Source organism: Haliotis asinina, chromosome 5 (assembly GCF_037392515.1).
Source record: "Haliotis asinina isolate JCU_RB_2024 chromosome 5, JCU_Hal_asi_v2, whole genome shotgun sequence".
NCBI lineage: Eukaryota > Metazoa > Mollusca > Gastropoda > Lepetellida > Haliotidae > Haliotis > Haliotis asinina.
In genome coordinates, this window is record NC_090284.1 from 52,834,481 (window position 1) to 52,848,441 (window position 13,961).

Consider the following 13,961-nt stretch of genomic DNA (forward strand, 5'->3'; position numbering starts at 1 on the left):
TGACATGTGCTTGCCTTAAGTCAACACAACCCTATTTTAGTAAAGCCCGGTATCTCACGAGAAGGTCAAGGTTATACCAGCAGGACCACCATGTCTGAACTCCCTATATATTTCGTAGATGCTTTCGCAAAGGCTGCCTTCGGTGGAAATCCCGCGGGTGTATGCCTAGTGTCCAAAGGCAATGCGGTAAGCACGTGTATTAATTCATCTGGTCTAGCTTACATACCACACGTTACATTCTGCTGGAAAAAGTAGTTCATGACAACATATGACTGAATAACCCCGATAGTGGGTCAGAATACGAAACGGTGGCTCACATAGAAGTGATGCCGTGACACAAATAATTGTCAGAAGAAGACTAACTACAAAATTACACTGTAAAGGTTGTCACACTTCTCTTGTGCTTTGTGCTTCTCAGTGCTATGAATATAGTGAAAATAACAAAGGCACGATGTACATGAAGAGATAGAATTCTGATTCGGTTTTTGTTCCTTAACCTCGAATGCTTCACCCAAATCTTCACCATAGGTATGTTCATAACACTTAGTGTAATAATACTAACAACAGCAATGGTGTACGGTGTATATAACCGAATTTGTTAAATGCATACCTGACATTGTTTTGGAACCAGTCTATATATTTATTTCTATCATAATAATCATTCTGTGCAGAGTCTCACAGACGAACAAATACAGAAGGTTGCTATGGAGATGAATATGCCGGCTACTGGCTTTATATTCAGCGACGGGGATGACGAGAGCTTTAAAACAGGTAATGTTGATCGAGGGCATTGTTCTTACTTAACATTTGTTTGCGTAGGATCGTCACCACAATGCTGGGATATTGCCGATGTGACGTTAAATATTAAGATCAGCAACAGTATAACAGAACATGACAAACGTGATAGGACTTAGGACGTTTCGTAAAAACCAAAATGTGTGCATGTGGTACACTGGATGTAGGAGGATGTCGTTTAAAGAGGGAAAATGTATTTTGAGCTGTTGAACTAACCTCTGGCCTTGAGCACCTGTCTGTTGTATTTGGCAGGTTCTAGGTTTGGTCTGCGATGGTTCACCCCAAAGACTGAAGTTAAACTCTGTGGACATGCCACTCTTGCCTCCGCTGCTGTTCTGTTCAAGAAGCTGGGTATTCAGATCAACGTATTTCATAACAGATACATCTACAAGTAGAAAAAACAACATAAAATATATACTGAGAACATGATAACGCCAGTGTCTGAATATAATAAGGTATTGCCTGTTTGATGTAAACATTATATTAAAAAATACTCTGTTTTAGGTAATACATCGAAAGAAATTTCGTTTGACATTTCGAGTGGAACATTGAAAGCGAGCTGTCAGGATAACCTTTTCTGGATGGACTTCCCTCTGAATGCCCCTCAGAAACAGGTGATCTTACTTCAGATTTGTGAAAGGTCTCAGTGGTTGCCTAAACAAGACCAAAGAGAAACGTGGAGTGACGTGACAGCGATACCGTGTTTCATCAAGGGATCACAGTTACTCCCCTTTGCCCAGTCTTCTACCGACGAAGAGCTGCTGGACACGCTCTCCTTCGAGAAAAAGCAACACACTTATTCTTTGATTAAACATAATTTTGCCAGGAACACAATGCATATGTAGGTTGAAATAGAGCCCCAGTGAGATTCCAGAAGATCCCGAGCGTAAGGAATATATAGACTTGCATCACTTGGGGATTTTTCGCATCAGGAGAAGCAATGGTCAGAAGAGAGCTCTCTCTCTGTTGCGTGACACGGAAGTATGATGCGGGAGGAAAATACGTGGTTGAAGTAGACAAAATATCTGATGTCATTTCTGGATTATTATTCAATATTGGGTGGTAGGGATTATGGCTGACAAAAACATCGACAATTCAGGTCTATGATGGCAAGCCATTTTTTTCGTGCAATCTCGACAGGTTGATTCACGTATAATCGTGACTGTAAGGAAACATTCACATACATGTCGAGGACAAAAACAATCATCACTGAAAGAAAGACGCCATATTTATGATATGAAGAATATCATGTTTACTGTACATGGTGACTTGTATTGTCTATGCTTTCGTCAATAAGATTGTGGTCAATAGAGGGATTTCAAGTTTTTATTTGATCTAATAATGGTGTTTTTATAAAAGCAAGAATTAGATTTTTTAAAAGAAAAAAAATCGTCTTTTAACCTCGGGTTTTTTTTTAGATAATGGTAGCTACACACCTAGATGGATAGTTACGACTGGTCAAGCATGTTATTTAATACGTTTGTTCTATTTAACAGGACAAAACGGAGGTGGACAGCCTGCTAAAGGTGGGTCTGGAAACCTGAAGACGGATAAAATCGACACATGTAATTAAAAATACATTTATGAGGTTTTCCGTTAACGCGGAGGTTAAATGAGTACATGATTTTTAATACATGTATTTGCAAATTCAATTACCACCTCGAAGGAAAACGCCTCATCCCTGGAACGCTTCAATAAACATTCACAGGTGGGTTTAGATTCTGGCTGTTGGACTGTTCCAGATGGTTGTGGACTCCTCACTTATACAGGATGTGGAATACTCGCCTACAACCAACTACCTTCTGGTCAGAATATCAGACTCATGCACAAGGTAAGGACATATTAAAAAGTACCGTATTACCGTATATATAGGATCGAATCTCATTTTGCTTATAATCCCCTCCCATATTCGTCGCCATGCCCTTATATTTACAGCACCGTGAGGTGAAGTTACTGTATTTTATCTTGAGTTTAAGTAAATTAAATTAATATTTCTTTTGAAAATATTTTGGCTTTATCACTTTCAAATAAAATGAAAGTCTTGCCAACACAATCGCTCCACGTGTCCCCGCAGGTCCGAGCTGGAGAGCATCCAGCCCCAGATATCCCGTATGGTGGAGAGTGACAGCACAGGCAAAGTGAATGGAGTGATCATCACACTGAGGGGGTCACAGTCTAACGGAGCTGTGGACGCTGAAGGGAAGGGGTACGACTTTGTGTCCAGGTTCTTCGCCCCGTGGTTTGGGGTCTCGGAGGATCACGTGACAGGTAAGTTTCTGCACATGTAACCATTTCGTTGGCGTTATATTTAGAACCGCGGGTGAGGGAAGCAAACACTCATGTTCGGTGGGGGAATGTTCAGTAAAGCCGAACACCAGGGCTGGATTGTCCTTTCGGGTATACAATGGGTAAAGCCCCTTTCCAGGGCCCACTTGCACAAAGCAATCTTAGCGTTACGACCTGCCATAAGCCTATGTTGAAGAATGGGAGGTACAATCATTGTAACGCTAAGATCGCTTCGTGCAAGTCATCCCTGGTCTGTACTGCACTAAGTCTGGTGTTATCATACTGATAAAGGACTCCAGTTGGACAAAGATTGCCATCCATGAGTTTCCATTAACGGTGACCACTGGTGTTCGCTCCTGCTCCCCACACCGTACAGTCACTTGAACTCGGTCTCTCCTTCGGCGGTAACCATCAGCTGTGAATACACACAACCATAAAGACTACCGTCTGCTAGTCACGTCGCTGCCCATGACGTATATTGTGGGCCCATCTCAATCTCTTTCTATACTAAAATGTTGCACAGTCAATAACGTCCCAGTGTAGCGGCTGAGTACAATGTTGGAAGCCCATTTCTGGTGTCCCCGCTGTGATATTGCTGGAATATTGCTAAAACCTAACTCACTCACTTACTCGCTCAAGCAATGTGGACATGTTGGCTCCCTTCAGTATCATCCCTTGGTCCCACACTCGTTGGTTGGGTGTTAGATGTGGCACCGGAAGGCTATGTTTTTCAGACGACCGTATCCTTTGTGTACAATGATGCTTTCGGATGCAGCACCTGTTTTTATTTTTCAATTTTACGCATTTTCTACGAAATAATGTGGCCATGCATGTGGTCGTGTGTCGCCCTCTGCTTGGTAGATGGTTTTGCGTTAGTTTCGTTGGAACTTTAATGGTAAATGTTTGGATGCTAGTGTAATTTGCTGACAAGGGTTATTATTTTCAGGGTCAGCCCACACAGTAATGGCCAGCTATTGGTCACGGCAGCTGGACAAAAACGAGTTTTACGGTGAGATGTCGTAACGTCATTAAATTTATAACACATCAGAACGCCTTTGCATTGTAGTGGTTTGAGCGTCCGCTCCGAGAGTGGAATATCGCGGCGTCGCTTCATACAAGAAGACGTTAAAATATGGTACTTGTTGGCCCCTGCCTGGCGCTAATGGGTTCAATGGCTGGTCGGCTAGGAGTCAGTATAATGTGTCTGAGTATGGTATTCATGGGGTATCGCAGTGAGCAACCTGGTACAATCAGTCACACGTGACACGCATGTACTTCGTCATGAAAGTGAAAATATACAGACCCGTGCAAAATGTATGCGGACGCTTGACGTAATTTCCATAGACTTACATGTTGTTTCATTATAGCATACATAATTTCCATAAAGGGAGTTTAAAATGGATCTTTAAAATTTGAAATCATCTCTTCTCTGTGAACATGATTTCGGTTCAGTTTTCCGACCACTATTTAACTATAATGACGTCACATTTATGAAGTTACGCATGGTTCCACAATGCAAAATGCAATAGGCCCCAGTGTTAAAGGAATTTACAACATATGTTGATTAAATTGTTGTCATTCGATAAATAAGGAAGGGAAAAGTAAACAGAAATTATGTGATTGTAGCTAAAATGATTCCTCACAAATGTGCAAAAATGGATCTTACGAAAATTAAATTCATAAAAATTATTGATGCTGCGCTTAACACGTAAGTCTATGTAAATTACGTCAAGTGTATACTTTTTGTACGACTCTGTACCTTAAACCCTATTTCACCTTACCTTCATATCACACCATTAAAACCGATCCGAGAAATCATGCATGTTACAAAATAGATACATCCACACTGTTGGCAAATCACTTTGCTTTGCATTGTGACAACGATATTGATATTATCACCTGATACCAACTGTTGCACAGTCACACACTTTTCCACCACCAGTCACATTTCCACAACCCCTTACCCTATAATGAATGACCAGTCCAATAGTACTTAGGAAGACAATGTGACTATTATCATGATGCCAAAATATGTTAATCAATGCCAGATATTAAAGTTATCTAACTCGTGTATGTAAATGTATGTGAGAAATACTGACACAAAGACCCATTATTATGTCTGTGTCTTCCAGCTCGTCAGTGCTCACCGCGGGGTGGGGACATTCACCTGAGGGTGGACGGGGACCGTGTACACCTGGCTGGGAACGCTGTCATCATTATGAGGGGGACACTGGAACTATGAGGCAAACTCGATTTGCAGGGAAACGTACATTTCACGGATGTAGTATAGAGTTCGAGTGAGTGAGTTTAGTTTTACGCCGCACACAGCAATATTCCAGCTATATGGCGGCGGTCTGTAAATAATCGAGTCTGGACCAGACAATCCAGTGATCAACAACATGAGCATCGATCTGCGCAATTGGGAACCGATGACATGTGTCAACCAAGTCAGCGAGCCTGAGCACCCGATCCCGTTAGTCACCTCTTACGACAAGCATAGTCGCCTTTTATGGCAAGCATGGGTTGCTGAAGGCCTATTCTATCCCGGGACCTTCACGGGTCGTATACAGTTCGATATGTCGAATAATTTGTGTTTTAAATATTTCAAATAATATTCTTATGATAGATCCAATACTTAGTCAGTGAAACATGCAGTAATATATGCAAACCAAAGACAGGTAATAAACCTTACACTGTCAGGGAATGTAAAGTAATTGTTTTCCGTTTTCAGCGTGCATGCATGTTTAATAACCAGATACGATAGTCTGTGTATGGTTTACTTTTATTCCAGATAGAATATGTGTATTCAAGCAGAACTTGTTGGAACACGTGTGTGGATGGTTGAGATGATGTCGGTTGTGGTCAGATGTATATCTTCGTATTTAGGAGGGAAACTGGTGGACATCTCGTTCTACACTATTAGAATTCTCTGTGTTATTTAACATTCTGTGTCATTTTACTATATATGTTCAATGTTTGATTTCTGTGTTGAATCTGCTTTGCGTGTTATTATTAAAAGGAGTGAGGCAAATGATGTTCAGTTGTTATTTATTGCCATTGATCAGACTCTCAGAAGCATATTCAACTGCAACAAAATAGACGAGTAACACATTCTAATAGTTAGGTCAATTAATAAGAAGTGAGGAAGCCTACCTTCCGCAAAACCATGTAAGATCAATGCACAAACATACGAAGAATCTGTACCTTATAAAATAAAAGTTGTATGCTTCTCTCAAGGGTAATACGTCTATTACCCTTAAGGTAACTTTGTCGAATTCTGATTGGTTAATAGCCAAAGTATACCATAGGCCCTCGTGTCATTGCGAGGATCAAAGACTTTTTTTAAAAAGTATATAAAATGTTTGAGATGACCCCCGACTTGGATCGCTTCACAGTACAATATATCTAGACAAGGCCAGATACTTCGATGTACCCCACCCGCCTACCTAGCCCATCGCTTATCTTACCGCTGTGTTAAATGTACGAGTTTGCGTTATATTTGAATTTGAAGACCGACTGTATGACATTTAAACAAAATGGCGTCTACCTCTCCACTGGCTATCTAAAATCAATACAACATACTCTGACAAGCTTAAAACTGCTGTAAAATGGTTAACTGTGTCTAAATTGAGTGTGCAAACGATGCAATAGCGTAAATAAAGTAGTAAATGTCGATAGAATAATTCAGTAATTTTATACATATATAGTAAACTGTTTTCGAACTCGGTGCACTGCATGCGATACAGTCTTGGTGGTTTGTAAGTTACCGTGGCAGCGGTAATATATGTACTAGTTGTCACCCTCCTGGGAGGGATGGCACGGAAACTTGTTAAAGCGTCATTGACCAATAACTTTGAAGTATTCATATCAGGGTATGATAAAAAGTGTTATATCTGACGTAACCTATATTAACTCTATAACTGGAGAATACATATTGTTAAGAAATTATTACTTAATCCAATTATTATTATCTCTGCGACGTGTGCAAGTCTTTAGTCACCACAACCCTATTTTAGTAAACACGGTATCTCACGTGAAGGTCAATGTTATACCACAAGGACTTCCATCTGAATCCTGACGAGCTACCGCGTTCGTCAAGGGATCAGAGTTACTCCCCTTTGACCAATCTTATCTCCGACCAAGAGCCACGTGAATCTCACAGACCCAAGCCAGATCTCTGAATAAACATAATTTTGATCAATAAAGTCGGCGAATGAGCGTGACCATCTGATAGTAGTCTGAATCACTACTTTTTAAAAATATTCAACTTCATATTCTATATTCAAATATTCAATATTTTAAGGGACGAGACCGGTATATGGCCTCTGTTATATGTAATTGTTTAATCGGCATTCTTGAAGTCTGTGAGTGAGAAATGAAACATACAGCTCCTGGCAGTAGTGTTTCGGCGCAAATCGTAGCAAAAACGTAAACGACACGTATGAACCCAGTCTGCGAACCTGACCACTCGATCCCGTTAGTCACCTCTTGCGACAAGTATTACTGAAACTTCTAACTGGATCTACACAAGTCGTGCAATATTAGAAACTAACATACACAGTAACGGACATTTCGCGGTGGACAATACCACTCGATCAGCTGAACGGGAACAACTTTGGTTTTAGTAGCGAGCCTATTAGTTGGTTTCACATTAATTTCACACTCGCAGAGCGTGTAAAAATATCTACTGGTCAAGTTCCGCCTTGGTCGTGCGTTTACCGATAGCGTAAACGCACTCAAAGAAAACGAAAAATCAAATCAAGTACATAGTTTTATGTCTATTACAACTTATTTTTATACCTGTATGTACAAAATTCCGTGAGTAGGGAAATAAATAGCTTGATTTATGTCAATAAGTTCTTGTATGAACACATCTCACCACCACTGTTCTTCCCGCACATCCCCTTCTCACAACTATCAAAACACATTTCTGATGCAGCTGCAACCAAAATAGGACATCAATACCTGAAAAGCATATATGTAAATCGATATATTTAGTCAGCTATGAACAGTTGTCACTCGGAAATAATTATTATTTAATCATTTTGTTTTGAGTGTATTTACACTATCGGTAAGCATATTTACTTCTTTCCTTTATTCTTATTCTTTCATTCATTCACATTTTATTCTTGCTCTTAAATGATGTCTCGGTAGGAGAGGGAGTCACGGGGATCTTGAGCACCCGACTTCGGGATAGATGTAATCACTCCCTTAACCCAACTTGTCTGTCATTCCCGAGACCCTCTGCCGTTGTTCAGGTGTCGGGCGTGGCATTTGCAATTTGTGTTTTTTTTAGTATGGGGACCTCGAAAAAATATTGCTTTCTGCATAGGGCATTGTTTTGCATTGATAAGGTGTAAACGTGTGTATTTGAATTTCAGCAGTTTCATTTTTTAAAAAGAATCTTTTAGGAGTTGAATTTACTAACAGGTGATTTTTTTCAGGCTCAGTCCACACAGTATTGACCAGTTATTGGTCACGGCAGTTGAACAAATACGAGTTTTATGATGAGCTGTTTTCACGTCATGTATGACATGTGAATAAACCGACAATCCTTAGTGTTTCCTGGCATTTTACAAAATAGATGTATAAACAGTAAACATTGTTGCTTATGACGTCATAGTAAATCAGCTTGTCATTGTGCATAGTTAGTATGTTGTCATACCACATAACATTCCCTCATAATTGGCGGCGTAAGTCCAGTTACTAGGTATTATTTAACTGTATTGTTGATTTGCACAATGCATGCCCCGGCCCAGTCCCACCCTAGCAGTGAGTGAGTGAGTTTAGTTTTACGCCGCACTCAACAATATTCCAGCTATATGACGGCAGTCCAGTGATCAACAACATGAGCATTGATCTGCGCAATTGGGAACCGATGACATGTGTCAACCAAGTCAGCAAGACTGACCATCTGATCCCGTTAGTCGCGTCTTACGACAAGCACAGTCGTCTTTTATGGCAAGCATGGGTTGCTGAAGGCCTATTCTACCCAGGGACCTTAACGGGTCCCCACCCTAAACATTTGACCCAACCTTTTCCCTTTCCCTTCCCCTATAATAAATGGCGAATCTCTGTTTAGGGAGATTAGGATAATGCGTCATGGCGCAGAGAGAATGATGACTAACGTCTGATATGAAAGTTATCTAACACATGTATTTAAACATGTGGGTGGAATGCTGGCACAAACTGTTATGCCTGTCTCTTCCAGCTCGTCAGTGTCCCCGGGGTGGGGACATACACCTGAGGGTGACGGGGGACCGGGTACACCTGGCTAGGAACGCTGCCATCATTATGACGGGGACACTGGAAATATCGTACAACCTCGATCTGCATGGAAACGTAATTTGTTATAATATACAGTCAGATATATCAAACAGTAATTCAGTTGTATGGCTGGTAATGACAAAAATGTCATTAATACTTGTTTGCATATATTATTTTCAGAAAATGTTGTGTCATGTAACTGAAACATTTATTTTAATACTTTTAATACACAACGCTATTAGTCTGGTTGATTATAGGTCTTCACTGTATGCCCACACACAGAATAGGTAATAAACCTATGTCATGTAACTTATTACCGCCGATCCCATCACAGAACAATGAACAATGATGAATGGGCGTAATGAATGGGCATATTAATAATAAGACATAAGATTTTCATTAATCGAAGCGCACTTCGTACAGTGTATTTATGCACATGACTAAAGATATTTTCATAATAGTGTTTGGCAGAGCAGGATTGTCGTGAAAAATGCTATCAATGTCTAAGAAAACATTTGATTGTTCAAAGTCTTGCTTCAGATCAAAACGGCAGCTGACAAATTCGGACATTTTAGAAAGAAATGGTTTGCATCTTCCACTGGAGCACCACAATTGCAAGCTTTAGCCTCTGATAAATAGATCTGCATGCAGTGAACTACACGAATGTCTTAACTTTGTGTGTAGTATAATTGTACTTCTTTCATCAAATAAAAAAACCCTTGGAACCCTGTCCTTGTCTGAAGGACTCCAGTCAGGAGAAATAATGTCCATTAAAGGGTAGATAGTTACTGTTTTAACACTCACTCCTACGGTGAATGTGTATTGTTGGGGACTGTTCTTTGATTTTATGTCTGTTGTTTCTGTTTTACCGTATTAAATATCAGACATAATTATTCTGACTTTCATTTCAGTTCATTATTGGGGAATAAGGACCGTTAGTCTCGAAAAATCTTCTGAAAAATAAGTTATGAAATATTCATTATTGAAAAAATGTACGTTATATAGTCATTGGTACTTAGAGTTCAATAAAACTAGAATACGTAATGAAAATTAAAAACAAAATGAAAAATTTGGTCAGCCGCCAGAGTCCTGCACTCTGTGCCGGAACCCGGGATTGAACCGGGGGCCTTTAGATCTTCAGTCTAACGCTCTCCCAACTGAGCTATTCCGGCCGACGAATGAACTGGCTGCAAGCACCAACTATAAAGGTACTAAATCAAGGTTGACTTAATACTATCAAAAATATCGATCTCATGTCACTGAATAACACTACAGCAATAACATTGATATATTTTACTCAAGGATTATAGCCAAACATCAAAATAGGTCACCGCGCCCTGCTATATATGAATGTCGCAATGACGACAGGTCTGTGAGATTTAGATCTATGATCATAAATTATGCGATATTATAATTAGGTGTGTGCAAGGGGTGATAATACTGGTATAGTAATGAATATGTCATTGTGAGTAGCTGCAAGTTTTGACATAGTGCTGGTGTGGTGTGGTGAATTTCTTTCATGTAATTTCGTTTATCAAGGCTGTAAATGAAACATACAAGGCACAAAATTTAATAGCATTACGGAGCACTGTCGAAGATGTTTTTCGTATGTTCGTATGCATGGGGTATATGCAACAGAATTATAACTTAGTCTGGTTATTGATTTCTAACAATAGATGGGATATTTAGTAAAATCGTGACTGAGACCAGCTTTGTCAGCTTCAGCGTCCTTGCATATCAACCATTTTAACATGCTAGCTGTCCCTGTTTCATAAAATGTGTGATATTGATGAACTAACATATTAATTTAGATAGAATTAAATATTTAATGAAATGTATTCAAATTTATTTGCAGATTCTTTGAGTGGCGTATTTAGAAGCTGGTGAAACAGATAAGGACAAACTTTATGGATGAACAACATATTTTTTCGGGTGATGCTATATAGTGCAGTTCAATATATATAGATATGAAATATCAACATATAATTCGGTGAATATGAATGAAATAAATAGCGAGAGGTCATGTAGTGCCGATGGAACATGCGAGCCAGTAATAGGACAGTTTGAGAATATATTTACAGTGCAGGTGTCTGTCGTCACTAGACTGTCTCACAGTTTCTGTGAGGTAGCCTATAGTGGTTAAGCGTTCGTTCGCTCGTCACACCCAAGACCGGGGTTCTGTTCCCCATATGTGGGCAGTAAGTGACTCCCATTCTGGTGCCCCCTCAGTGATATTGCTGCAATACTGCTAAAAGCGGCGTATAACTCACTCACTCCAATTACCTGAATCTGTCAGGTGATATGTATTCCTAGAGTAACAACTAGTCTCTGAAATGAACATATTTTACTGAAAAAGAATTCACAGTAAAACAATTTAATATAATGAAATGGAGCAGTGGGTCTTTCTTAATTTCCAGAGGCTACGGAAATCTCTCACATTTTCTAGACTTGCGTGGGCTTTCTTGGATAATTATTTTTGCTTCAGGGTCTGTACGACCGACTACTGTATTCCTCGCTGGGTTCCGATGCTAATTACATATTGGCTGCTGTTATTAACACGTTTGGCTAGTGAGGCAGACGGCTGAATAGTCAATAGTCATTGTGGGGGAGATGTTCCCTCCAATCTGTTTGTCTGTTGTTTAATGACTTTTATCACGGCTGACTTATCTACCCTGTCAAGCCATGATAAACTGACTTCCTCCGGCTTGTGATGAGAATACCCGCACTAACATTCCCCTTCGGCTGTTAATATGAACCTCAGACGAACTGTGGATATCAGTCTGAAAGTTAAACTTGCAAGCAGAGCGAAGGCACTCTTCACGTTAGGTAACGTGTGAGTTTAGCTATATCTCGCTTTTAGCAACATTCCAGCAACATCACGGCGGGGAACACCAGGAATGAGCTTTACACATTATACCCATATGGGGAATCGAACCCTGGTCTTCGACGTGACGGGCAGACACTTTAACCAGGCTACCCCCACCGACCTCTAACGTATTTGATTGATGAATGAAAGTCATTAGTCTGTCTCACAGTCTCATTATTTCTAATCCAACGTATTCTATTCTATGAAACGGTATCGATGACTCAGACTCTACTGCAATGACCCATAGCTATAAAATCGCCGAGTCGCTCATTTAGAATTCCAGGAGATGGCGAAAGTGACCATCTATCTTGTCTAATCGATATTGGACAATCGGCAGTTTCGAAGAATCTGCGGTACTTATGGGCGAATATCAAGAGAAATTAAACATTGATGGCTATAGTTGCAGTGATGACTGGTATCATAAGGCACTCATTTCCCTGATGTCCAAATAAGGAAAGTCAAAGACATACTAGCGATGTCGCAACTCACTATCGCGGCAGCGGGCTGCAAAGAAGATGAAACCGTGTTCATCTGGTACGGGACGTTTTGCAGCAATAGTTGGAGGCCATTGGTGATTACTGTTAGATTCATTAGCGCCAAGCGTTTCGAGGCGGGGAACCAACAATTCGACTGTCAGGCACGCTGGAACACACCGACATCACCTCTGGCAATCGTAACTACTCGCCTCTTTCCGTAACCTTTCCGGAATGACCCGAGTAGTTACGAATGCGCCTCTGGATGACGGAAATTCGATTGCGTCTTATCGTCACCTTTCGTAGGTTTCCGTAGCCCGTTCGGCCTCTTCCGGAATGACGCGAGTTGGTCGCTAATGGGATGCATCGTTGTTCATGATTGCATCTTCTAACATATCAAAATCAAAAATGGATTGTTTATGTAATGACATATTTTCATGGTTGGAAGCATTTGTGATATTGGATGACACTTTTTATTTATGTTTATATGTATCTGTGTTAGGAGAATCTATTGATAGATAGTATTTGGTCTAAAAAAAACACAGAACGTTATTGACCCATATTACCAGACTCACTATCTGGTTCGAAATATGACTTCATTTAGTAAGCTGACACTAATTGATCAGGTTATCAGCATCATGCAGAGTAAATGATTACGATGATAAATGTTGACTCAAATTTTAATCGAGAGTAATCTAATATATTCCATGCCACCACAATAATTATACAAGATTTTTGAAAGAAATGTGACAGTCTTCTCAAGTTTCAAAGTAGGACCATATATATGTGTGCGTGTGCGAGTGCGTGCGTCCTTCCGCGTGTGTGTGTACGTGCGTGCGGGCGGGCGCGCTCGCGTGTGTAATAATCGCAAACGTGAAGCAAGGGAAGGCATACATGATAGAATTATGGTGAAGTCCAGCATGAAGGTAAACGAGAGTTACCTCCCTTCCATTACTTGTATTCCAGCTCCTTCTCAGCGCACGACACCGTAGCAGCCTTCCCTGGGCATCTGTGACTTGTACCAGCGATTGCCAATCGAGCTCCGCGAACGGACAATCGCTGTGAGGAGTTTGACTTGCCCTAACAAGAAGATGGCCTACTATGAAAATGTAAATATCGGAAATCAGGTGTCTTTCTTCTGCGTTGGTGAAATTAATAAGTGCCACCTCAATTTTTTACATAGTTTCTTTCGTAATCTACTTATGAAAAATATCAGCAGAAACTGTATCGTAAACACAATTAGACCATAAAGTATTTCTGTGATGTATTTTCGC

General features: G+C 40.3%; 1 protein-coding gene and 1 non-coding gene across 2 annotated transcripts; one reads left to right on the top strand and one right to left on the bottom strand.

Moving 5' to 3' along the window:
• Positions 1-44: 44 nt before the first annotated feature.
• Positions 45-6,112, top strand: LOC137284793 (phenazine biosynthesis-like domain-containing protein 1). The gene is made up of 9 exons (XM_067816775.1): positions 45-186; positions 672-771; positions 1,048-1,146; positions 1,300-1,409; positions 2,292-2,321; positions 2,538-2,626; positions 2,870-3,063; positions 4,028-4,090; positions 5,214-6,112. The coding sequence occupies exons 1-9, from the start codon at positions 91-93 to the stop codon at positions 5,321-5,323; spliced, it is 891 nt and encodes a 296-aa protein (XP_067672876.1). The 5' UTR covers positions 45-90; the 3' UTR covers positions 5,324-6,112.
• Positions 6,113-10,447: 4,335 nt separating this feature from the next.
• Positions 10,448-10,520, bottom strand: Trnaf-gaa (transfer RNA phenylalanine (anticodon GAA)). The gene has a single exon. It is a non-coding gene; the product is annotated as a tRNA-Phe (tRNA).
• Between the last annotated feature and the right edge of the window lie 3,441 nt (positions 10,521-13,961).

What these genes read in the sequence shown, in the direction of transcription:
- LOC137284793 (XM_067816775.1), top strand. Translation starts at nt 91, where the DNA reads ATGTCTGAACTCCCTATATATTTCGTAGATGCTTTCGCAAAGGCTGCC. An exon ending in TAGTGTCCAAAGGCAATGCG is followed by an intron (nt 187 to 671) that starts GTAAGCACGTGT and finishes CATTCTGTGCAG; the next exon opens with AGTCTCACAGACGAACAAAT. An exon ending in GGACAAAAACGAGTTTTACG is followed by an intron (nt 4,091 to 5,213) that starts GTGAGATGTCGT and finishes TGTGTCTTCCAG; the next exon opens with CTCGTCAGTGCTCACCGCGG.